This window comes from Mastigoproctus giganteus, chromosome 7, assembly GCF_048544385.1.
Source record: "Mastigoproctus giganteus isolate SK-2022 chromosome 7, ASM4854438v1, whole genome shotgun sequence".
NCBI lineage: Eukaryota > Metazoa > Arthropoda > Arachnida > Uropygi > Thelyphonidae > Mastigoproctus > Mastigoproctus giganteus.
Window position 1 is genome coordinate 217,244,321 of NC_143581.1, and position 27,510 is coordinate 217,271,830.

Genomic DNA, 27,510 nt, shown 5'->3' on the forward strand with positions numbered 1-27,510 from the left:
CACCTCCTTATCCCTGCTAGAAAAATTCCTATATATCATCGACAATACACCATGAGCTACTCTTGCAGCCCATCTGCACTGCTCAGAAAACTTCATATCTGCCTGCTCAACCACCCCCAGGTCCCTTTCATTCTCTGCCACTGTCAGTGTAGTACCACAGAGTTGATACATTGCTCTGGAGTTGCTGTTTCCCATATGTAGTACTTTACATTTGTCAATGTTAAATTTCATTTGCCACCTCTCAGCCCATCTGCTCAACCTTTCCAGAACCTGTTGCAGTAGCATAGTGTCAGTAGTGTCCTTGACAACCCTTAGCACATTTATTAGAAAACCAAGTTTTAGATAAAGGACGAGATTTTAAAGTGTAGTGTGGGATAAAGGATTCCATTCCTGCAAGAATAATTTCACTGACACGATCTGAGCAAACATTGACATCAGAAGTTTTGAAACAGTAATCCGACCAAGGAAATGAAGATAGGAAATCTCGCAGGTCATCCCATTTTACATTCTTATAATGCCAAATAATATGAGGTTGGGAATAGCCATGAGACAAAGGCTCCATTGGAATAGAGACAATCACCAAGTTATGATCTGGGGTGCCTAAAGGACCACTCACTTCGACCTTGTACTTAGAAGGGTTGTTTGTGAGAAAAAGATCAAGCGTGTTGGCTCTGTGATTAGGATTGTATGGTATTCTTGTAGGTAAATGAACAATCTGTGCAAGGTCATTAGTAATTGCAAAAGCCTTAGCGTCTCGACCAGCCAGGTCGGTGTGACTAGTAAACTTAGCCAGCTGGAGTTGTGAGCATTAAAATCACCAAGGAAAATTACCTCACTGTTAGGAAAGTTGCACTGGAAAAAGTCAAGTTGTGTGTGCATGCAAAGAGATAAAGTCAAAGAGCTCCAAGTGATTAGTGGAGTTGGGAGAACAGTAGAGACAACAGATGAATTTGACACAATGAGGTAGAGAGATTTTAAGCCAGAGAAGATCGAAAAGAGGAGATTCCAAATTACCAAGTCTCTGACTGGGAATATTGGAATGGACATATGCACAAGTACCACCTTTGAGGGAAAAGGAATCATAAAGCAAATAATTTGGCCAACTGAGATGAGCAGTAGTTGAATCAACCGATAACTGAGATTCTGTCAGAAAAAGTACATGGGGTTTGGCAGATTGCAAGTGGAAATGGACATCTTTGAGATTAGAATTAAGACCACGTATATTTGTGAAATGAATTAGGAATTTTTTATTAAAATTGTAACAAACGTATGATAAAGTTTTTATTTAATATTGACATTTATATATCTGTTTTTTTGACGGTTCTTCAAAAACTATTGGACAAAGCCAAACAGAGAATGAGTCTCCTCGAATAAAATTTGTTTGTTTATTTGTTTATTTTCTTTTATTTATTATTGTTATATATTTTATTTTTTTTTTTGTGAAAAAATGTTAGGCTTTTTAATCACTGAGAAATTTTTTGGGCCCCAAAAAATTACTTGCTCCTGGGCCCCTTAAAGGAGAAGGCCGGGCCTGTGTGTGTTATTATCTGTATATAAATAAATGTACAGTATTACTTTCTTTTGTTTTGTAATATAGTAACCTTAATTTTGTTTATTATTGTACCAAGAAATGATTTGTAAAATAATTTAGCATAAGCATGGGTATTCAGTCACATAAAGTGAAATAGATGCAACAGGTTGCATTGGCTGAAGAATCGTTGTTTCGTGTGAGCTGTTATTATTATGAGTTCATGTATTACAGTGGCTTCCATAAAAATAAACCCTGACTCATCTTCTTAATTTACTTTTTGTGGAGTTTATTGTGCATATCACACCGCATATTTCAAGAAGGTAGTATCATTTGCATACAAAACAGAAAAACGTGGCAAATATAATAGACTAAATAGAGCCTTTGAGATAAAGGCTCTATTTAGTCTTAATTCCTATGAGTTAAGTTAAGATATTCTTGACTTAACTCGTAGGAGTTAAGTCAAGAATATCTTTGAATTGAACTGAGTAATTGCGAAGCCCAGCATATAATTGAACATCGTACTATCAGATAATCAAAGATGTCCAAATTATATTCATTCTTAAGCCATACACATGACATGCTATTTATTGATGTGATTGCTCTGTTTGCAAGATATGCACTATGTAGCTTTAAAAACTGTTTAGAGTGCCTTTGTGTTTTAGACATTTTATAATATGAAAGAATTTTTCAGGTATTAGAGAAATCAATTATAGAAGTAAATTTATCATTCTCATAGTGTAAGTGGAGTCTAGAAGCACCTACTCCTAACTTGTTTACTATTCTTAAGAAAGAATAGGAAACAAGTTAGGAGTAGGCTAGATGAAGTGAGTACTGTTTATTAAAAGATATTCATTAATCTTCCTATTGATCAGGAAGGCATCTCTGATAAGGCTTTTTTCTATTGCTAAGGAAGTTATTGTGACTTCTCATAAGATGTACTAAGTGACTATGAAGTCACCTTTTGCTGTTAGTCTGTTTTGTTTATGAATCAGTAACAAATGGGTATGAAACACTGAAAGATATATCTGTTCAAATGGAATCATTGGAAGTAGTTTACTACTGATCAATTAAAATTATAGAGAAAAGATAATAAGATTTAATTTCCCTCCCATTCCACTGTCATCTGTATTTAAAATTCCTAAATTATCCACTTTTTTTTTCTTTTTTTGGTATTTTATATGTGAAAACAATAAAACACTACATGGTCATCATTATATACTTCATCAGCAACTTGAACAAAAGTAGAGATTTTACTGGTCAGGAAATAGCATATGATAGGAGAAACTGAACAGTGCTCAACGTAGAATATTAGCATTATTGTACTTTTCTCCCAATTCTGTTTAAATATATGTTATGTATTATTCTGTTATTAATTAATGTCAGAAAATATCAGAAAATTTTACAAGATATTAGAAAATTTGTCTAATACATATAGGTGTACCATTAGCAGTGATGACAATGACCATCCCATGTGTCATGGACTGTGAGATTCATCTAGATATGCACAGCTGTCCCTTGTGATATTATCCAATTCCCCCTCAGGAATGATCTTTAGATCTACCACATTCATTGATCGTTCCAGATATTCTATAGATTTTTGATGGAATTCATATCTAGCAACTTTGTGAACAATGGTAGATGCGGCACATTGTTGGAATACATCTTGGTGCTGTTTCCTTGAAATGGTCTGTTACCATCTGGATACAATGTCAGCATTATAGGGTGAGAGGACCTATGCTATACCACAAAAATAGTTTCACATGAAAACACAGCGCCTCCGTAGCCAGGTGGGCAGGAGCAGCAGTGCGTAGCACATGCTTCTTGATTAGACCAGGGTTCGAGCCAGTGACCACCAAATACGGAGGATGTGGAAAGGTCAGGGAATGACCAGCGCATGTCCCCAGAGCAATATGGCCTTAGTTGTTAATGCTCCTAAAAACCAAATAACAAACATAACAAACGTCCAAATGAATTAATTTAACTTGATCTGTTATTTGATTGAGCTTAAGTACAAGGTTATTTTAAAATGATACTTTTATTTAGCTTTTTCAAACTTCATATGGAAAACAAATTTGAAGTTACTTCAGGATGATAATTATATCAACCTGAAATAACTTCAAATCCTTAATAATTTATCTTAATTATAGAATTAAGATAAATTGAAATTGTTATGGATGTACATTTTGGATATTTTATTAAGAAAGAAAACTATATGTGAAACACGCCTCAAATAAACCATGAGTTATAAACTTTTGAATGAAAGATAAGAGGAAAGTTTTGGGTCAGGGAGAAGTGACTTTTTATTGATGTGGTGTTCCATTTTATTTTATTTTCAGTGAGAAGACTAAAATTTTATAATGTTTATTTATATACAACATGCCAGTATCATTTTGAACTTTTAATATGAAAATATACTGATAGTTAATTCCATTTTTTTAGGTGATCTTAGTCAGACAGTGTCTGTAATTTGTTCTACCAGTCCACTTACAGCACATGGGAGTAGTATTAGTCATCTAGAAAGTGGCTCAGATTATCGTACAAGACCTCAGTCAGCTATATCTCGAATTTTCTTTGCTGCTGGAGCTTCAAGAGCCATGTGTGAAGTACAGGTAAATAACTTTCATATGCAAGCTGTTAAAAAAGGAATTATTGTAAATAAAAATTACATTGTGACCAAAGATATTTAAATGCTCCTCCATGAATATTATGTAATGTGCTAGAAGTCCCCCATGCATGCATATTGGTTCAGACATACTAATATAAATCTCTTCTGTCTGCCTGCATGATAGATGCAAGTTGATATGCAACCAAGTTACAAAGGAGGTTAGGCAGGCGAAGGCAGATTACAAGAAATCCTTGGCAAGGGATGTAAAGAAAAACAGCAAAGAGTTCTTTACTTATGTAAACTCTAGAAGGAAGGGGATGAATCAGATTGGTCCACTTGATATTGATGGGTCAACTGTTGATGATCCTGCTCAGGTAGCTAACAAACTAAATGAATATTTTGCATCGACATTCACACATGAGGAGTTATTCGGCGAGGGGAATGCCAGAGGTGTATTCAACTCTAGCAGTAAGCTACAGAATCTTGAAATAACTGGGAGTAAAGTGGAGGAGAAATTTTTGAAGATAAACACAAGAAAGGCACCCGGGATGGATGGGATCTATGCAGTTATATTAAAGGTGGCAGCAAAGGAAGTAAGCAAACCCTTAGCCATAATTATGAGAGCTTCCTTGGACTCAGGGGAGGTACCCATAGACTGGAAAAGTGCAAATGTGACCCCAATTCACAAAGGACGATCAAAGGCTGACACAAGTAATTATAGACCTGTGAGCTTAACTTCTGTTCCAGGAAAATTAATGGAGGCACTGGTTAAAGAAGCACTGCAGGATCATTTGGACAAGACTTCAGTTATAGCTCGGACACAGCATGGCTTTGTTAAGGGGAAGTCTTGCCTGACCAATTTGATTGGATACTATGATGCAGTCACAAAAGAACTGGATGCAGGGAATAGCTTTGATATTATATACTTGGATCTTAGAAAGGCTTTTGATACTGTTTCACATGGAAGACTGCTACACAAATTGGAGCAGTGTGACATTGGAGGCAAATTGCTGCTATGGATAAAGGGGTGGTTGAGGGGGAGAAGACAGAGAGTGGTAATCAATGGACACTGCTCATCATGGACTAATGTTATTAGTGGAGTCCCTCAGGGCTCAGTGTTGTGTCCATTATTGTTTTCTGTATTTATAAATGATATTGACGATGGTATATCAAGCTTAATGTCCAAGTTTGCAGACGATACAAAGGTTGGCAGGGTTGTCAAGGACACTACTGACACTATGCTGCTGCAACAGGATCTGGAAAGGTTGAGCAGATGGGCTGAGAGGTGGCAAATGAAGTTTAACATTGACAAATGTAAAGTAATACACATGGGAAACAGCAACCCCAGAGCAACGTATCAACTCTGTGGTACTACACTGACAGTGGTAGAGAATGAAAGGGACTTGGGGGTGGTGGTGCAGGCAGATATGAAGTTCTCTGAGCAGTGCAGACGAGCTGCAAGAGTAGCTCATGGAGTATTGTCAATGATGTACAGGAATTTTTCCAGCAGGGATAAGGAGGTGATTATTCCCTTGTGTAAGGCAATGGTCAGGCCACAGGTCTGGAGGCCTCATTTCAAGAAGGATGTAGAGCTGCTGGAACGAGTACAGAGAAGGGCAACAAGATTAGTGAATGGAACAAAGGGGTGCTCTTACGAAGAAAGGCTTAAATTTTGCAAATTACAGTGTCTGGAGACTAGCACCAGCGAGGTGATCTGATAGAGGTGTATAAAGCCTTGAATGGTTTGAGCATGCTCAATGCTGATGGGATTCTTCCTCTAGCTCAGAATAATCACCTGAGAGGGCATAAATTCAAATTGAGGAAAGACAGATGTAGGATAGACGTGCGGAAATTTGTCTTTAGCCAGCAGGTGGTTGGTTGGTGGAACAGACTTCCATCCCTTGTAGTGGAGGTTGATAGCCTAAATAAATTTAAGGCTCAGCTGGACAGGTATTTTGAACGAACAGAGGGGTGAAGTGGGTTTTTTTTTTTTTTTTTTGGCTGATGCTGCATAAGCTTGCTTTCTTGCATCAAATGCCTGTACTAATGCTAATATTTTCACTTTGTTTGTTTAGGCTGATCACCAGTAAATGAAGGCAAGAAGTGATTTTGACATTATTTATTTGGACTTCAGCAAAGCATTTATTGTTCATATATGAGAGATTTCTGTGTGAGCTAGAACATATTAGGAATGTTGACAAGATCCTTAGATGAATTAAAAGATAGCTGCAGGAGACAAATGGTTGTAATTAATAGCTACTCAAAAGAATGGGCTATATTGAAGTGGGGCATTTCTACTCCTGTTCTGATTTTCTTAAATGCCATTAGCATTAGTAGAGGCTTATGCAAGAAAGCAAGCTTATACAGCATCAGCCAAAAAAAAAAAAAAAAAAAAAAAAAAAAATCCCATTTCACTCTAAAAGTTTGTCCATTCCTTCCTTGAATTTATTTAAGCTATCAACTTCCGCAGTGACAGATGGAAGTTTGTTCCAGCAATCAACTACCTGCTGGCTAATGGCAAATTTCCAAATATCTGTTCTACAACTGTCCTTCCTCAGTTTGAATTTTTACCCCTCAGGTTTGTAATCTGAGCAAGAGGAAGAATCCCATCAGCATTCAGCCTGCTCAACCCATTCAAGGCCTTATACAGCTCAATCAGATCACCTTGCAAGTGCGGGCGCCTCCATAGCCAGGTGGGAAGGGGCAGCAGTGCGTAGCACACGCTTCTTGATTAGACCGGGGTTCAAGCCCGTCACCACCAAATACGGAGGATGCGGAAAGGTCAGGGAATGACCACCGCATATCCCGGAGCAATATGGCCTTAGTTGCTAATGCTCCTATACTATGCCAAGCCCTGTACTTCTTCCATTACAGCCTTTTCGAACTCTAGCATGTTACTTAGTCATTCTTTAAATTTCAAGAAATTTAATGAGTTCACAAATCCTATTAATTATATATAGTTTTTGACTATTTTCAGTTTTAGTTGACTGTGGGATATACTTTGTCATAGTCCTTTTACTTGTCTGTATAACTGGATTACTGTAATGCCAATCAAACTTCAGCAGTATCTGTCTAATTTCCTTGTTTTTGCATTGACTGATAACTCTCAGTCAAATTGTGTATAATTAAAATTTAATTTATCAGCATAACCAGACATATTGATTTTTAAAGTGATGGCTATAATATTATAGAAAAAATCATCTGTTATTTATCTTTACAAGTTTTTACAAGAAGTTTTTACAAAAATGCTTGTATCAGTTAAAACAGTATATTCCAAAAATATTCCAAACCTTTCCCTTTAATTTGAAAATTTTCCAAAGCATCACACAATTCATCTTTCTTTCTGACATAATATTTCTGAAAAAATGAAATTGTGAAGTGTAATTTATATTTATGAGGTATTCAGTTTACATTAGATAAAACTTCTGCCCAACTTTTGTTCTCTATTGGATTTATAATTTGATTGGCAATTGTTAGTTAATGTAAGATCCAGTAAATTGAGTGGATACTGTGTGTGTGCCATTTGATCAACAGTGCAGTTGTCCAATTAAATATTAACATCAAAGGGCAACAAAGTTTCTTCTGCAGTCAACTGAAAATAACAGTTGGCCAAGTTTTTATTTGACTGTTGTAGTAACAAATGCCACAATTAACCACACTTTAAACCTCTTATAATTGATGTCTAAGTTGTTCCTTTACCCTTGTAGTTTAATTATATATATTATTTTATTTTCCAGATAATTGATGACAGTTTGTATGAAGATGAAGAAGAATTTGAACTGATTCTATCAGATCCTTCTCCAAAGGCAGTCATTAATAACGTTACAAAAGCAATTGCAATTATCGATGGTCCAAATGATGGTATTATTTCATATATATTGTAGTATATACTTATATAAGTGTGCATGTTTGCATGTGCGTGCACACACACACACACACACACACACACACACACACACACACACACACACACACACACACACACACACACACACACGCTTGTATGTTTTGTTACCTTGTTATTTTTTCTTCAATCAACAAATGCTTGAATTCATTTTTTTGTATATCCAATTCTATAAATAGAATACAGCAAATACCTCACACAGTGTGGATTCAGTCTGTACAGGATTCACTATAGTGCTGTTTATAATCTGCAACTGGTGATTTGGTTTATAACCTACAACTGAAATTGATAATGCGGTCATATATGGCTGACATTTTTCTAAAATTTTCTAGAATGATCTCCACAAATTTGCATCTCTTGCTTATTCTAGATCATTCTGCAAGCTTTTACAATGCGCATGTGCATATGTACTGTATATAAGTATTGGCATCACTTACTTACAAAACTTACTTTCAGCTTTTTGTTAAGCACCGATGTATCTTTTTTTTTCTTTCTCAGTAATCCCTTTATTATGAGTGAAAAAGAAAGTGGGATGATACCAAGCCAAAGCAACTTAAATGGTTGAAATTAAAAGAGAAACTTGAAATCATCAAATGCCATGAAGAATGTGCTTCATTTGTCAAACTCACGAGACAAACGAATAAATGAATCATCTGTAAGTAGAAATGTAAAAGAAAAGAATCAGTACAAAGAGTATACTACCAACACCTTTGCCTCATAAACAATCATAAAGAAAAGGAGCTCTCTAATGGTAAATATGGAACATCTGCTATCGATATGGATAGTTAGAAGTGAATCCTGTTAAGTCAAATGTAAATTCAAACGAAAGCTATCAATCTTTTCAGCACGCTTAAAGAAAATGTAACGAAAGAAAATTATGGAGAAGAGGCAACTGAGGAAACATTTTCGGCAAGTCGTGGTTGGTTCTTTCATTTTAAAAAACGCACGAGGATTCATAATATCCATATTGCAGATGAAAGTGGAAGCGCAGACAAAGATGCTGCTGAAAAATTTCCTGAAGAATTTATAGAAATTATTGAAAAAGGTGGGTATAAAGATAACCAAATTTTTAATGTTGATAAAACTGGTTTGTTTTGTAAAAAAATGCCTTCTAAAACATTTTCTATAAGAAAATGAAAAATCTCAACCCAGGTCACAAAGTATCAAAAGGTCATGTGACACTTTTGCTGGGCAGAAATGCATCTGTAGATTTTAAATTAAAACCTAGCCTGTGTTTTAATTAGTTCAAATAAAAAAGCTTGGGTTAATGTTAACTTTGAAGGCTGGTTTAAAACTTACTTTTGTCCTGCAGCTGAACGTTACTGCAAAGAAAACAACATGGATTTCAAAGCTTTGTTTTTATTGGATAATGCACCAGGGCATCCAACTGGACTTTGTGACTTTAATGAAAATGTCAAAATTAATTTTCTTCCACCCGACACTATCTGTACTGCAACCAATGGATCAAGGTGTCACTGTGACGTTTAAAGCATATTATTTGAGATGAACTTTTTCTCAAGCAATAAAGGCTACAACCAGAGAAGCTGCACCATCTTTGGCTGAATTGTGGAAAAATTACATCAGAAATGCTATTGAAAACATAAACGAAGCATATTGCAAAGTAGCAACACATACGACATACCCGATATTCTTCCTGATGAGGTAGAACATGCATTGAAGAAAATGAAGAATCGGAAAGTCCCGGGGGAAGATGAAGTTACTGTAGAGTTGTTAAAATTGGGAGGAAGAGACATAACACAAAAACTGGCAAGGCTCTTCACAAAGTGCATCAGAAAAGGTGTGACGCCTAAGCAGTGGAATAATGCAATCATAGTTTTGCTGCATAAGAAAGGAGATAAATCAGAAATTGGAAATTATATACCAATGAGCTTGTTATCCCACATCTACAAGTTGTTCACAAGGGTCATTACTAACAATTAGAAAGAATACTTGATGAGAATCAACCGAAAGAGCAAGCTGGCTTTAGGACAGAATTCTCAACTATGGATCACCTTCAAATAATATCACAGCTAATGGAGAAAGCAAATGAATATAAAACATCATTATGTCTGGCATTTGTGCATTATGAAAAGGCATTTGACTCCATACAGCATAAGGCAATGTTTCGGGCACTGGAAAGACAAGGCATAGATACCCCATATATTATGATTTTGAAGAAAATATATGAGAGTGCTACCTCCTTTATTAGACTAGAGAAAGACAGTAGCAAATTTTAAATCGAGAAAGGAGTTCGACAAGGAGACCGGCAGAATTGCTTAACAAGTACAGGTCACTGTTGAAAAAAAGCCGTGAAATAGGGTTGAATTTGAGTGTCTGCAATTCTGCCCAGACACGATAGGAGGGAGTATATGATGAGAGCCTTTTCAATCAATTCGGCCCTGGAAAGATTGTGCAAGGCTCAAGGGGTAGAATTTTTTTCAGCCTGGATTGTACTTGTTAACAGGAGAGATTGCTTCTACAGAGATGGGATACACTTAAATAGAAAGGGTGCAAGAATATTTGCTGATGCTGTCGGGGCAGTGTTAGGTGGGTCGGAAAACTGCTAGCTTGGGGGGAGACAAAGACGAATAGATTAGCAGTAGCCACTGGCAGAGGTGAAAGAGATTCTTGCACTGCTTCTATTGGAATGAGCAGAAGCCTGAAAAACAAGATGCAGGATATTTCAGAGGCTGCTGGGAGTCATTGCGGTACAAGTAAACACATGGGTTGTGTTTTAGCGTAGCTAAGAATAGAAATAGGTGCATGTATACTTCCGTGTACACCAATGCTAGGAGTTTAGTAAATAAATTTGATGAATTTGAGGTATTGCTCAAAACATCAAAGGCAGATATTGTTGGAATATCAGAGACATGGTGTCACACAAATATAAGGAATGCAGAACTGGAATTTGGGGAGTACAACGTCTACACTGGATAGGAAGGGAGGAGAGGTTATGCTATTAGTTAAGAAATACATAAAATCCAAGGAAGTGAAGCCAGTGGACATCGCTAGACAGTGCAGTGTCGAGTCAGTTTGGTGTGATATAAGCATTGGGAGATCAAAATTGAGAGTAGGAGTGTGCTATAGGCCTAATGACTCTGATGAGTATAATAAGAAACTGTACAGGGAAATAGAGTGGGCCAGTAAATCAGAGAGTCTTATAATGGGAGATTTTAATTTCCCAGATATTGACTGCAATTTGGTGGCTGGTCACTCACACACTAGCAAGGCTTTTGTAGATTTATTGGATGATTATTTTCTACATCAGCATGTTCGGGAGGCAACTAGAGGGAGAAATACTCTTGATTTGATTATCAGCAGTGATTCTTCATGCACTAAGAATCTGCAGATAAATGAACCACTAGGTGGCAGTGATCACAGTGTGCTGAAGTGGGATTTACTGAAAGAGGTAACTACCATTAGGGGTAAAGGGAAGGGTTATTGCTTTCGTAAAGGCGACTACGATGGACTGAGACAGTATTTAAATTCTATACAGTGGGACCAACTGATGATGTTACCAACAGCAAATGCAAAATGGGAAGCATTCAAAGAACTTATCTTGGAAGCTACTAGGCTTTATATACCAACCAAGAAATATTGTTCAAGGTTTAGGCCTAAATGGATGTCAGATGAACTGATGAGGCATATGGCAGAAAAGAAACATGCATGGGATACATACAAATTAACACATGACACAGAAGCCTATGATAGATACAAGTTGATCTGTAACCAAGTTACAAAGGAGGTTAGGCAGGCGAAGGCAGATTACGAGAAATCTTTGGCAAGGGATGCAAAGAAAAACAGCAAAGAGTTCTTTACTTATGTAAACTCTAGAAGGAAGGGGATGAATCAGATTGGTCCACTTGATATCGATGGGTCAACTGTTGATGATCCTCCACAGGTAGCTAGCAAACTAAATGAATATTTTGCATTGAAAATAACACATGAGGAGTTATTTAGCGAGGGGAAAGCCAGAGGTGTATTCAACTCTAGCAGTAAGGTAGAGAATCTGGTAATAACTGACAGTAAAGTGGAGGAGAAATTGTTGAAGATAAACACAAGAAAGGCACCCGGGGTGGATGGGATCTATCCAGTTATATTAAAGGAGGCATCAGAGGAAGTAAGCAAACCCTTAGCCATAATTATCAGAGCTTCCTTGGACTCAGGGGAGGTACCCACAGACTGGAGATGTGCAAATGTGACCCCAATTCACAAAGGAGGATCAAAGGCTGACACAAGTAATTATAGACCTGGGAGTTTAACTTCTGTTCCAGGAAAATGAATGGAGGCACTAGTTAAAGAAGCACTGCAGAATCATTTAGACAAGACTTCAGTTATAGCTCGGACACAGCATGGTTTTGTTAAGGGGAAGTCTTGCCTGACCAATTTGATTGGATACTATGATGCAGTCACAGAGGAACTGGATGCAGGGAATAACTTTGATATTATATACTTGGATGTTAGAAAGGCTTTTGATACTGTTGCACATGGAAGACTGCTGCACAAATTGGAGCAGTGTGCCATTGGAGGCAAATTGCTGCTGTGGATAAAGGGGTGGCTGAGGGGGAGAAGACAGAGAGTGGTAATCAATGGACACTGCTCGTCGTGGACTAATGTTATTAGTGGAGTCCCTCAGGGCTCAATGTTGGGTCCATTATTGTTTTCTGTATTCATAAATGATATTGATGATGGTATATCAAGCTTAATGTCAAAGGACACTACTGACACTATGCTGCTGCAACAGGATCTGGAAAGGTTGAGCAGATGGGCTGAGAGGTGGCAAATGAAGTTTAACATTGACAAATGTAAAGTACTACATATGGGAAACAGCAACCCCAGAGCAACGTATCAACTCTGTGGTACTACACTGACAGTGGTAGAGAATGAAAGGGACCTGGTGGTGGTGGTTGTGCAGGCAGATATGAAGTTCTCTGAGCAGTGAAGATGGGCTGCAAGAGTAGCTCATGGTGTATTGTCAATGATATATAGGAATTTTTCTAGCAGCGATAAGGAGGTGATTATTCCCTTGTATAAGGCAATGGTCAGGCCACACCTAGAGTACTGTATGCAGGTCTGGAGGCCTCATTTCAAGAAGGATGTAGAGCTGCTGGAACGAGTACAGAGAAGGGCAACAAGATTAGTGAATGGAACAAAGGGGTGCTCTTACAAAGAAAGGCTTAAGTTTTGCAAATTACAGTGTCTGGAGACTAGGCACCAGCAAGGTGATCTGATAGAGGTGTATAAAGCCTTGAATGGTTTGAGCATGCTCAATGCTGATGGGATTCTTCCTCTTTTGCTCAGAATAATCACCTGAGAGGGCATAAATTCAAATTGAGGAAAGACAGATGTAGGATAGACGTGCGGAAATTTGCCTTTAGCCAGCGGGTGGTTGGTTGGTTGGTGGAACAGACTTCCATCCCTTGTCTTGGAAGTTGTTAGCCTAAATAATCTGAACAAGAGGAAGAATACAATCAGCATTGAGCTTGCTAAACCTGTTCAAGGCCTTATATATCTCAATCAGATCACTTAGCAGGTGCCTAGTCTCCAGGTGATGAAGTTTGCAGAATTTAAGCCTTTCTTGATAAGAACGCCACTTTATTCCCCTCACCAATCTTGTTGCCCTTCTTTGTACTCATTCTAGCAGCTCTCCTAAAATGAGGCCTCCTGACCTGTACACAGTACTTGAGGTGTGGTCTAACCATTGCCTTGTACAATGGGATAATCATCTCCTTGTCACTGCTAGCAAAATTCCTATATATCATTGACAACACTCCATGACCTGCTCTGACAGCAAATCTGCATTGCTCAGTAAACTTCATATCTGACTGCACAATTACCCCCAGGTCTTTTTCACTCTCCATTTCCCTGAGTGTAATAGCAAACAGTTGGTATCTTTCTCTTGGGTTACTGCTACCCAAGCAGTAAATGCAGAGTAATATGCATTAGTTTGCATTTGTCAATGTTAAACTTCAGTTGCCATTTCTCAGCTCATTTGCCGAACTTATCTAGATCCCGTTGCAGTAGCATACTGTCTTTACTATCGTTAACAACCTTGCCAACCTTCGTATCATCTGCAAACATGGATATTGATGGTTCAACTGTTGATGATCCTGCTCAGGTAGCTAACAAACTAAATGAATATTTTGCGACATTCACACACGAGGAGTTATTCAGCAAGGGGAATGCCAGAGGTGTATTCAACTCTGGCAGTAAACTTGATAATCTTGTAATAACTAAGATTAAAGTGGAGGAGAAATTGTTGAAGATAAACACAAGAAAGGCACCTGGGGTGGTATAAGATACCACATCATAGTATCAAATCAAATTGGTCAGACGAGACCTCCCTATATGCTGAGACCATCACCACGTTCAGACAGGAGCTGAATAACCGTGATATAAGAATCGATAGAATTTTAATACCCTGTTTGTAGCACTAGTCAGGATTAAAAGTAAGGGGCCCATCAAGCTCTCAGCTGCCCACACCAACGCCAGAGCTTGCACTTGGTCATCACGCAACACAGCAGCAACCCCCAAGGCAGAATGCGCTGGTCCCAAAGGAACTAGTAGTTGTTGGTGACTCTATTGTCAGGGTAAGGGGAAACATACTTTGTAAAAAGGATAGGTGGAACAGGATCAGGGTATGTCTGCCAGGGGCAACAGTTAATGACGTTGCATAGCGGATATCATCTTTTAAGGGCACAAAAGGTGATATAGTTGTACACGTTGGCACTAATGATATTAACAGTAGGAGACCGACGGAATTACTTAACAGGTACAGGTCACTGTTGAAAAAAAGCCGTGACTTAGGGTTGAATTTGAAAGTGTCTGCAATTCTGCCCGGACACGATAGGATGGAGTATATGATGAGAGCCCTGTCGATCAATTCGGCCCTGGAAAGATTGTGCAAGGCTCAAGGGGAAGAATTTTTTTCAGCCTGGTCTGTACTTGTTAACAGGAGAGACTGCTTCTGCAGGGATGGGATACACTTAAATAGAAAGGGTGCAAGAATGTTTGCTGATGCTATCGAGGCAGTGTTAGGTGGGTCGGAAAACTGCTAGATTGGGGGATACAAGGACTAACAGATTAATAGTAGCCACTGGCAGAGGTGAAAGTGATTCCTGCACTGCTTCTATTGGAATGAGCAGCAGCTTGGAAAATAAGATGCAGGATATTTCAGAGACTGCTGGGAGTTATTGGGGTACAAGTAAACACATGGGTTGTGTTAGGGCAGCTAAGAAAAAGAACAGGTGCATGTATACTTGCTTGTACACCAATGCTAGGAGTTTGGTAAATAAATTTGATGAATTTGAGGTATTGCTTAAAGCATCAAAGGCAGATATTGTTGGGATATCAGAGTCATGGTGTCACACAGATATAAGTAATGCAGAACTGGAATTTGTGGAGTACAATGTCCACAGAAAGGATAGACAGGATAGGAAGGGAGGAGGGGTTATGCTATTAGTTAAGAAATATTAAATCCAAGGAAGTGAAGCCAATTGATATCATTGGACAGTGCAGTGTTGAGTCAGTTTGGTGTGACATAAGCAATGGGAGATCGAAATTGAGAGTAGGAGTGTGCTATAGGCCTAATGACTCTAATGAGTATAATAAGAAACTGTACAGAGAAATAGAGTGGGCCAGTATATCAGCGAGTCTTGTAATGGGGGATTTTAATTTCCCAGATAGTGACTGCAATTTGTGGGTTGGTGACTCACACACTAGCAAGGCTTTTGTGGATTTATTAAATAATTCTTTTCTAAATCAGCATGTTCGGGAGGCAACTAGACGGAGCAATACTCTTGATTTGATTATCAGTAGTGATTCTTCATGCATTAAGGATCTGCAGATACAGGAACCACTAGGTGGCAGTGATCACAGTGTGCTGAAGTGGGATTTACTCAAAGAGGTAACTACCATCAGGATAAAGGGAAGGGTTATTGCTTTTGTAAAGGCGACTACGATTGTCTCAGACAGTATTTAAATTCTATACAGTGGGACCAACTGATGATGTTACCAACAGCAAACTCAAAATGGGAAGCATTCAAAGAACTTATCTTGGAAGCTACTAGGCTTTACATACCAACTAAGAAATGTTGTTCAAGGTTGAGGCCTAAATGGATGTCAGATGAACTAATGAGACATATGGCAGAGAATAAAAATGCATGGGATACATATAAATTAACATGTGACACAGAAGCCTATGATAGATATAAGTTGATCTGTAACCAAGTTACAAAGGGGGTTAGGCAGGCGAAGGCAGATTACGAGAAATCTTTGGCAACGGATGCAAAGAAAAACAGCAAGGAGTTCTTTACTTATGTAAACTCTAGAAGGAAGGGGATGAATCAGATTTTACCACTTGATATCGATGGTTCAACTGTTAATGATCCTTCTCAAGTAGCTAACAAACTAAATCAATATTTTGCATCTGCATTCACACATGAGGAGTTATTCAGGAAGGGGAATGCCGTAGATGATGCAAACACTGGCAGTGAGCTAGATGATCTTGTAATAATTGAGAGTAAAGTGGAGAAGAAATTGTTGAAGATAAACACAAGAAAGGCACCTGGGGTGGATGGGATTTATCCAGTTATATTAAAGGAGGCAGCAAAGGAAGTAAGCTATCCGTTAGCCATAATTATGAGAGCTTCCTTGGACTCAGGGGAGGTACCCACAGACTGGAGATGGGCAAATGTAACCCGAATTCACAAAGGAGGGTCAAAGGCTGACACAAGTAATTATAGACCTGTGAGTTTAACTTCTGTTGCAGGAAAATTAATGCAAGCACTGGTTAAAGAAGCACTGCAGGATCATCTTGACAAGAATTCAGTTATAGCTCAGACACAGCATGGGTTTCATTAAGGGGGAAGGTGTTGCCTGACCAATTTGATTGGATACTATGATGTAGTCACAAAAGAATTGGATGCAGGGAATAACTTTGATATTATATATTTGGATTTTAGAAAGGCTTTTGATACTGTTGCACATGGAAGACTGCTGCACAAATTGGATCAGTGTGGCATTGGTGGCAAATTGTTGCTATGGATAAAGGGATGGTTGAGTGGCAGAAGACAGAGAGTGGTAATTAATGGACACTGCTCATCGTGGAGTAATGTTATTAGTGGAGTCCCTCAGAGTTCAGTGTTGGGTCCATTGTTGTTTTCTGTATTTATAAATAATATTGATGATGGTATATCAAGCTTAATGTCCAAGTTTGCAGACTATACAAAGGTTGGCAGGGTTGTCAAGGACACTACTGACACTATGCTGCTGCAACAGGATCTGGAAAGGTTGAGCAGATGGGCTGAGAGGTGGCAAATGAAGTTTAACATTGACAAATGTAAAGTACTACATATGGGAAACAGCAACCCCAGAGCAACGTATCAACTCTGCGGTACTATACTGACAGCAGTAGAGAATGAAAAGGATCTATGGGTAATTGTACAGGCAGATATGAAGTTCTCTGAGCAGTGCAGACGGGCTGCAAGAGTTGCTCATGGTGTCGTATCAGTGATATACAGGAATTTTTCTAGCAGGGATAGGGAGGTGATTATTCTCTTGTATAAGGCAATGGTCAGGCCGCACCCTGAGTACTGTATACAGGTCTGGAGGCCTCATTTCAAGAAGGATGTAGAGCTGCTGGAACGAGTATAAAGAAGGGCAACAAGATTAGTGAATGGAACGAAGGGTTACTCTTACGAAGAAAGGCTTAAGTTTTGCAAATTACATTGTCTGGAGACTAGGCACCGGCAAGGTGATCTGATAGAGGTGTACAAATCCTTGAATGGTTTGAGCATGCTCAATGCTGATGAGATTCTTCCTCTTGCTCAAAATAATCACCTGAGAGGGCATAAATTCAAATTAAGGAAAGACAGATGTAGGATAGATGTGTGGAAATTTGACTTTAGCCAGCGGGTAGTTGGTTGGTGGAACAGACTTCTATCGCTTGTGGAACTTGATAGCCTAAATAAATTTAAGGCTCAGCTGGACAGTTATTTCGAACGAACGGAGAGGTGATGTGGAAGGGTTGTTTTTTTTTTATTTTTTTATGTCTATTTATGGCTGATGCTGCATAAGCTTGCTTTTTTGCATCATAATGCTAATGCTAATCTGTTGTAACAGGTACAGAGAAGAGCAATGAGAGGAATAAAATGATTCTCTTATAGGATACTCTTATCAAAAAAGGCATAAATTTTGGACATTGCATCATCTGGAAATTAGGCACCTGTGAGGTGTTTAAGGTGTTAAACAAACTGAGTAAGCTAATTGTTGATGACATCCTTTGTTTTGCTCAGACAACATGCATTGGGGAAAAATTTAAATCGAGAAAGGATTATTGCTTGATAGATGTACAGAAATTTGCTTTCAGCTATAGAGTAGTTTATTGTTTGAACAAACGTCCACCACGTGATGTTGTGGAAGTGGGTAATTCAGATAAATTTAAGGAAGAATTAGACAGGATTTTGATGGATGATGTGGGAAGTGGTTTTTTTTGTTGATTCTGTATATGCTTGCTTCCTTGCATCATCATCATTTGCCCATTTTCCACAGAACCATGCCAAGGGTGAGGCGAACGAGGCTCTTGCCTCAGGTTAAAAGCTGAAAGGGACACCAAAAGAAAAATTAAATAATTTTTGGAATGAATGTTGCATAACTATAGGTTCTAATATCTCTCGTGTTTGGGGTTTACATAAAAAAAAATAATAATAAAAAAAAATAAATAAATCTGGTATATATTTATAATAAATTCTGCTTATGAGAATAAAAATCACTTTAAACAGTTTTATTTTATTTTTTGTCATTCTTTTATTTTTATTAAAACATATACCAGAAATGTATTTTAAATGGTTTTTTTTTTTTTTTTTTTTTTTTGAATATTTTTGGAGAGAGAGTGCAATTTTTCATTCTTGCCTCAGGTACTAAAATGGCTCAGCATGGTCCTGATTTGCCATACTAAACTAATACTAATATAAAGAGAGAACTGAAAGTGAAAAGTACTTCGTAATGATGTGAGGAATGGCATTAAAGTCTGATGCAATAAAAAGAACACCAAGTCGAAGGAGGTCAAAAATGGTTTTACTTTTATTCAAAGTAATTGCCACCCGATTGAATGCTCTTATTAAACCTTTCTAAAAATTTTTAAAAAGAGTCAGCGAAGACATCAAAAGAGATGACATTCAGTTTGGCAGTTATGGTTTTCTTTATGTCCTCAACATCCTGAAATCTCTTTCCTTTGAGGGCAGTTTTCACCTTGGGAAATAGCAAGAAGTCCTCTGGTGCTAAATCAGGAGAGTAGAGCAGATGTACACTGCCATGTTTTGTCAGAAATGTCTTCACAACGAGTGCAGAATGGGTAGGGCATTGTCATGCAATAACAATCAGCTGTCTTTCTCTTGAATTTCTAGCTTCACTTGGGAATTGCACTTCAGTAGTGTTTGAAGCACCTGTACATAGAGTGCAGCATTGACTTCAGGAACAAATTTCCCTTCGGGTACAAATCCTTTGTGAATTATGCCCTGTTTATCTTAAAATATGATTAGCATCATCTAGATCCTGGACTACTGTAAACGAAACTTTTTGGGCTTGGTGGTGATGATATTGAAGTCCGTTGCATACTCTGACACTTCATCTCTCTCTCTGGGTCATACTGAAACACCCAATACTCATCTCTAATGGCAATAAAATTGAGAAAATTAGGATTATTTTGATATGTCTGGATGAAGTCTTTGCATGTTGACACTTTGTTGCTTTCTGCTCATCTGTGCGTGAGGCTGTGCTGCATAAATTTTTCTAAATCTTTATGAAGAATTTTACAAATTGTCTGCTTATTCATATACAACTTCAGCCATCATTCTAAGGGTCAAACGATAATGATAATCTCTTGTCACAATTCTCAAACTTTTGTAACTCTCTCTCTTCACTATGAGAGGTTAACAGTCACCCACTTCTGGATCATTACGACCTCCTCACATCCATCTGTGAATCGCTTATACCATTCAGACACACTTGTAGGTCTTAATGTTTCATCACCATAAACAGTTTTTAATAGTTCATGTTTCTGTTGCAGATTTGCTCAGTTTAAAGTAAAATTTGATATTCATTTGTTGCTCCGTTGCAAAATCATGGCACAGGACATTAATATTACTAATTAAACTGGTTGTTACTTATAACTTGTCAAACTAGTGGACATTCTCTCTGTACACTATCTGTTGGAGGAATTTTGAATTCAACAGACCACTTCCATTTATTATCAGATTCATAGAACATGACTGCAATAGCACCAACTGGGAACTTTATTACCACACCTTGTATGTCTGTTTACAACAGGTGCCAAGTCAGATTTCTTGCTCCAGATTTCCCTAAGAAGGGAAGCATCATGTCTAGAGCAATTAGAAAACTATAATTTGGCATCCAGTTGAACTCCAAGAAACTTTATAAAATTATGGAGTAGCAAAATAGACTGAATGAAGAGAGCCAGAAAAGCTGATTAAAAGCAAGAGCAAAATTAGTGTACAGGTAGTTCTCGGCTTTACGAGTTAATTCGTTCCTAGCGCACACTCGTAAAGTAAAAACTAGTAAAGCGGGAATTTATTTCCCATAAGACATAAGGTTAAAAATAGGGGTTATGTCCTCAACAATGAAATTAGTTAGCTAATCAGTTTATGTTTAAACGATGACTGATTTATTGAAAGAAATGAAAACGTACCCTATAAAATCAAGCAAATTATAATAATAGAGAAATTATTTATGACTTACAAAAATGTTAGTAAACTTATAAAAATGTTAAAGGATGTTTGTTCTTCATCATTATCTACTAAATGCACACTCATTATTGGCTCGGCACTCGTTGGTTTGTTGCACAAGGAGTCGTCTTCTTCAGAAATGTTTCAAGGGGCGTTCATTTCCAAGATAATCTTCTCTTTTAATTATAAATTTCACGATTGCATGCATAAGCATTTTTTAACGGCACACACAAATTGCAACTAACATGATTCATGTGGAGTAACAAGTTTACAAAGCTTAAAAAAAAAAAGGAATGAAGAGAAGATTCTGAAAATTTATTTATGTTTTTTATATGATTGAAGATTTCAGTAAAGGAGAAACACATTTCACCATAATAATGTAAAAATGTATGTGGCCTTAAGGTCACGCTCATGACCTTAAAAGTGACATTTTAGAGAGATAAATAGCTTAGTTATACAGCGAAAATTTAAACTTCCAAGATCTTGAAACAAATTACTAAAAAACAATGTGTTATTAGGTTCACATTACGATATTTTAATGATACGATGGTGTATCTGGAACAAATTAATATCGTACACTGTATTGTATAGCTACGCACGTGGTTTGGAATGCATTATTTATGAATGTTTAACATTCGTTTTTTGCAATTAATGTTCATATTTTCAACTTTGTTGATACTTGATACTTGGGAAAAAAACTTATAAACCCGGGAACTTGTAAAGTGAGAACTGCTTGTATTGTATTTTCTGGGGATTGACAACCAGGGAAAAAAAAAAAAAAGGCAAAAAAATTGTTTGTGTATGGAGCTAGTAGAGAATATTGAGCTAAATTGGTGGTATTAAAAGAGAGATCCACATCATCAGCATAGGAACAAAATTTCGAGTTATCATTAAAAATGGGGGGGAGAAGAAAAGTTGAATAAGTAAAGTGAAGAAAGCCCACCTTGAAGCAAATGAAGATTAATCAAACACTCTACAAACATGGGGTGTGCAGAGAAAACAAGTGACAGGTCATTGAGCATAAAGTGAAGAATCTTAGAATATAACGAGAAATTTAAAAAATGTGATTCACTAAGTGCATTAAATGGAAATGATAACAATATTAGAGACAGTAGATATCTCTAAAAAAAATGAACAAATAAATAAAGAGTATCTTTGTTTTGTCAAGCCTGATAAACAGATAGAATAAGTTGAATTGGATAGATTTCTGTGGAATGAGAATGGTTTCAGTAGTGGATAGATTAAAGTGAAGAGAAAATATTCAAAATACTAGGCCTTCGAGTAGGATTATATCAAAGATATTGAGTAGGGGAGGACAGATAGAAACAATCAGGTAATCAGATGTTAGAGAAGGTTTCAAAAGCTGAAATTAGAGGCTGATGGTATAAATAAAATAAGATGTTTAAGATAAATAATATGATATCTTTAAATAACAATTAAGAATACCACCTAGAGCAAGATCAGAGAATTCAGAATAAAAATTCATAAACTTCTTAAGTTGATAGCACAGATGATTTCCCTAAAGGTATTTTCAAACCATCAGTTGATTCAGGATAATGCCTGGTGACAAAATCAGACCAAGAAGGCAAATCAAGAAAATCAGATTAAGGCCAAGGAATTCTTGGAAAAAACATTTTTCCTTTTTTTTTAGTCTAGGTCGTCACAAAATCAGATAAAGTTTGAGCTTTAACAACATTGAATCTAGCTTAGATTTAGAACACTGATTGCAGGTCGGGTTTTTAGTAGATAGATAGATTGCTTTGTTTTGAATAAAGATGTTAACTGGGATTTCCACCATGGCTTACTATAACTGGAAATAAGACAAGTCTTAGATATAACATGTGCAAAATGAATGAATCCCAATGAGACAACCAGGACTATTAGATGGTATTATCAAGGTATTAAGTGAGGGTGCTGACTCTCTTTAGAAAATACAGCTGCGAGTTACAGGCTCTGAAAAAAACGATAAGTGTTTGCTTTTTATTTACATAATTGTTATTTTATATTGTATTTAATACGTAGTCTTATAGTTCTAATTACGCTGTTTATTTTTATTTTTATTTATATAAACAGTTTTTGTAGATATACGTAATACTTTATAAAACCGTTAGTCCGTTCGAATCTTGCAGGCATTGTTTTTTGTTTATAGTGATAGGGAATTCAAATTTTTAATTGAGGTAGCTAGGTAGCTCTAACATATAATTATAGAAACAGTAATACGCTTCACTGTTTCTATTAGATAGCGTAGTATTGACATTTAATTTAATTTAATTTATTGATCTTATTAATTTAAAATATCATGCCCCAAACTAGAGCAGCAAAGCAACGGGCACAAAGTGGCAGGAGTACTGTGACTCGTGGGAGAACTGAGGGGGGCGATTCTCCAACGCATCACAGCCTAAAAAAATGTGCAACTTGTGAAATGTTTGCCGAACTATCTGGAATGGAACATAATATTGCCATGGGGGATGTCTTTGTGTGTGCGCGCGATGTAAGGAGTGTAAGGAAATCAGGAGACAACTCAGCGTTGTTATGGGCCTATATGAGAGTTTGAAGGACAGGGTGGATGCCCTCAAAAGATCTAAATTGAGGGGCCCATCAGGCTCTCAGCTGCCCATATCAATGCCAGAGCTTGCACTTGGTCATCACGCAACACAGCGGCAACCCCCAAGGTAGATTGCACTGGTCCCAAAGGAACTAGTAGTTGTTGGTGACTCTATTGTCAGGGAAACGGGGAACATCCTTTGTAAAAAGGATAGGTGGAACAGGACCAGGGTATGTCTGCCAGGGGCAAAGGTTGATGACGTTGTAGAGCAGATATCATCTTTTAGGGGCACAAAAGGTGATATAGTTATACACGTTGGCACTAATGATATTAAGAGTAGGAGACTGGCAGAATTACTTAACAAGTACAGGTCACTGTTGAAAAAAAGCCGTGAAATAGGGTTGAATTTGAAAGTGTCTGCAATTCGGCCCTGGAAAGATTGTGCAAAGCTCAAGGGATAGAATTTTTTTCAGCCTGGACTGTACTTGTTAACAGGAAAGACTGCTTCTACAGGGATGGGATACACTTAAATAGAAAGGGTGCAAGAATATTTGCTGATGCTATCGAGGCAGTGTTAGGTGGGTCGGAAAACTGATAGCTTGGGGGGATACAAGGACTAATAGTTTAACAGTAGCCGTAGGCAGAGGTGAAGGTGATTCTTGCACAACTTCTATTAGAATAAGTAGCGACCTGGAGCGAGGGGTGGTGGGGGTTTCAGGGACGGATGGCAGTCATCGTGAAACAGGTGGGTATATGGGATGTGTTAGAGTAATTAAGAATAAGAATAGGTGCATGTATACTTGCATGTATACCAATGCTAGAAGTATAGTAAATAAATTTGATGAATTTGAAGTGTTGGTCAAGACATCAAAGGCGGATATTGTTGGGATATCAGAGACGTGGTGTCACACAGATATAAGGAATGCCGAACTGGAATTTGGGGAGTACAATGTGTACAGAAAGGATAGACAGGATAGGAAGGGAGGAGGTGTTATGCTGTTAATAAAGAAAAACATAAAATCAAAAGAAGTGCATCCAGTTGATATAGATGAACAGCGCACTGTTGAGTCAGTTTGGTGTGACATAAGCACTGCAAAAGCAAAAATAAGAGTAGGAGTGTGTTATAGGCCTAATGACTTGAATGAGTACAATGAACAATTGTACAGAGAAATAGAGTGGGCTAGTAAATCGGAATGTCTTATAATGGGGGATTTTAACTTCCCAGATATTGACTGGAACGTGTGGGTTGGGCACTCACACACTAGTCAGACTTTTGTGGATTTATTGGATGATTGTTTTCTGCAGCAGCATGTTCGAGAGGCAACCAACCAGAGAGGGTAATACTCTTGATCTGGTTATCAGCAGTGATCATTCATGTATTAGGAATTTGCAGATAAAAGAACCACTAGGTGGCAGTGATCACAGTGTACTGACGTGGGATTTACTTAAAGATTTAACTACTATCAGGGGTAAAGGAAAGGGTTTTTGCTTCCGTAAAGGCGAGTACAGTTGTCTCCGACAGTTTTTAAATTCTGTACAGTGGGATCAACTGACGATGTTACCAACAGTAAATTCTAAGTGGGATGCATTCAAGGAATTAATCATGGATGCTACTAAAAGGTTCATACCTATTAAGAAATATTGTTCAAGGTTTAGGCCTAAATGGTTGTCAAATGAACTATTGAGACTCGTAACAGACAAGAAAAATGCATGGGATGCATATAAATTATCAAGCGACTCAGAAGCATATGGCAGATATAAGTTAATCTGTAATCAGGTCACAAAGGAGGTTCGGCAGGCGAAGGCAGATTACGAGAAATCCTTGGCAAAAGATGCTAAGAAAAACAGCAAGGATTTCTTTACTTATATAAACTCTAAAAGGAAGGGGATGAATCTGATCGGTCCACTTGATATTGATGGTTCGACTGTTGATGATCCTGCTCAGATAGCAAACAAACTGAATGAGTATTTTGCATCTACATTCACACGTGAAGAATTATTAAGGTTTGAAAATGGCAGAAGGTTATCAAATTGTAGCAAGATACTTAATGATTTTGTAATAACCGAGAGCAAAGTGGAAGAGAAATTGTTGAAGTTAAACGTAAGAAAAGCACCTGGAGTGGATGGGATCTATCCAGTTATATTAAAGGAGACGGCAAAGCAACTAAGCAAACCCTTAGCCATAATTATGAGAGCATCCTTGGACTCAGGGGAGGTTCCCACAGACTGGAGATGTGCAAATGTATCCCCAATTCACAAAGGGGGATCGAAGGGTGACACGAGTAATTACAGACCAGTTAGTTTAACTTCTGTTCCGGTTAAAATAATGGAGTCGCTGGTTAAAGATGCATTTCAGGATCATCTAGACAAGACTGCAGCAATAATTCAGACACAGCATGGGTTTGTTAAGGGAAAGTCTTGTCTGACAAATTTGATAGGATATTATGATGTGGTTACAAAGGAACTGGATGCGAAAAATAATTTTGATATTAGCATTAGCATTAGCATTAGTAGAGGCATTTGATGCTAGAAAGCAAGCTTATGCAGCATCAGCCAAAAAAAAAAAGAAAAAAACCACGTCCACTTCACCCCTCTATTCGTTCCAAATACCTGTCCAGCTGAGCCTTAAACTTATTTAGGCTATCAACCTCCACCACAAGGGATGGAAGTCTGTTCCACCAACCAACCACCCGCTGGCTAAAGGCAAATTTCCGCACGTCTATATTTCATATATTGAAATATAGAAATATCTCGATTTCAATATTTCGATTTCAGGAAAGCTTTTGACACTGTTGCGCATGGAAGACTATTGTACAAATTGGAGCAGAATGGTATTAAGGGTAAGTTGCTACAATGGATAAAAGGATGGTTAAGTGCTAGAAGACAGAGGGTGGTAATCAATGGGTGCTGCTCTTCTTGGACTAATATTATTAGTGGAGTCCCACAGGGTTCGGTGTTAGGTCCACTGTTGTTTTGTATATTTATCAATGATATTGATGAAGGTATATCAGGCTTAATGTCGAAGTTTGCAGATGACACGAAGGTTGGCAGGGTTGTTAATGACAGTAATGGCAGTGTGCTACTGCAACAGGATCTAGATAATTTGGGCAGATGGGCTAAGAAGTGGCAACTGAAGTTTAACCTTGACAAATGCAAAGTACTACATATGGGTAGAAGTAACCCCAGAGAAACGTTCCAACTGTGTGGTACTACACTTAAGGTGGTAGAAAATGAAAAAGACCTGGGAGTAATTGTGCAGGCAGATATGAAGTTTTCTGAGCAATGCAGACAGGCTGCCAGGGCAGGTCATGGGGGTTTTGTCAATGATATATAGGAATTTTGCTAGCAGGGAAAAGGAGGTGATTATCCCTCTGTATAAGGCAATGGTCAGGCCACGGCTTGAGTACTGCGTACAGGTCTGGAGGCCAAATTTTAGGAAGGACGTAGATTTACTTGAGCGTGTACAGAGAAGGGCAACAAGATTGATGAGGGGAATGAAGGGATCCTCTTACCAAGAGAGGCTTAAGTTCTGCGAATTGCAGTGGCTGGAGACTAGGCACCTGCGCGGTGATCTGATTGAGGTATATAAGGCCTCGAATGGGTTGAGCACGCTGAATTCTGATGGGATCCTTCCACTTGTTCAGATTACGAATCTAAGGGGGCATAAATTCAAATTAAGAAAAGACAGATGTAGAATAGATGTGCGGAAATTTTCCTTTAGCCAGCGGGTGTTAATTGCTGGAACAAACTTCCATCTGTCGTTGTGGAAGTTGATAGGTTGAATAAATTTAAGGAGGAACTGGACAGGCATTTGGAGGGAATGGTGTGATTTTTTTTTTTTTTTTTTTGGCTGATGCTGCATAAGCTCATACATTTGCTTTCTTGCATCACATGCCACTACTACTACTACTATCCTTTCTGCAGGAAGGAAGGAAGGGAATTTTAATGTTGAGTTAGAACACAGTCAGAAAGTATCAGACCTAGTAGGGAGAGATGGAAGTTCATTGTAAACATTAATAAACAAATTTTCAAAAAAGACTGACAGAAATGGTTTTAAATAAATCTGATTGAGTTGAAAATAATTGTTGAACAGAGAAATTATAACATGATAAAGTAAAATGCCAAACGAGAAATGAGATCATTTTTCAGGACAGCCAAGCTTCATATATGGTTATAAAGCTG

General features: G+C 37.8%; 1 protein-coding gene across 4 annotated transcripts in view; it reads left to right on the forward strand.

The window, feature by feature from the left end:
• LOC150083681 (extracellular matrix organizing protein FRAS1-like) overlaps window positions 1-27,510 on the forward strand; it is an 866,422-nt gene that overhangs the window by 611,543 nt on the left and 227,369 nt on the right. For all 4 annotated transcript variants that reach the window (XR_016547213.1, XM_090378121.1, XM_090378123.1 and 1 more), the window contains 2 exons: window positions 3,971-4,140; window positions 7,874-7,997. Coding sequence is in view for 3 of the 4 variants with exons in the window: in XM_090378121.1 (XP_090234247.1) it covers window positions 3,971-4,140; window positions 7,874-7,997 (294 nt within the window). In the remaining variant the exon portion in view is untranslated. The remainder of the gene's footprint in view (window positions 1-3,970; window positions 4,141-7,873; window positions 7,998-27,510) is intronic.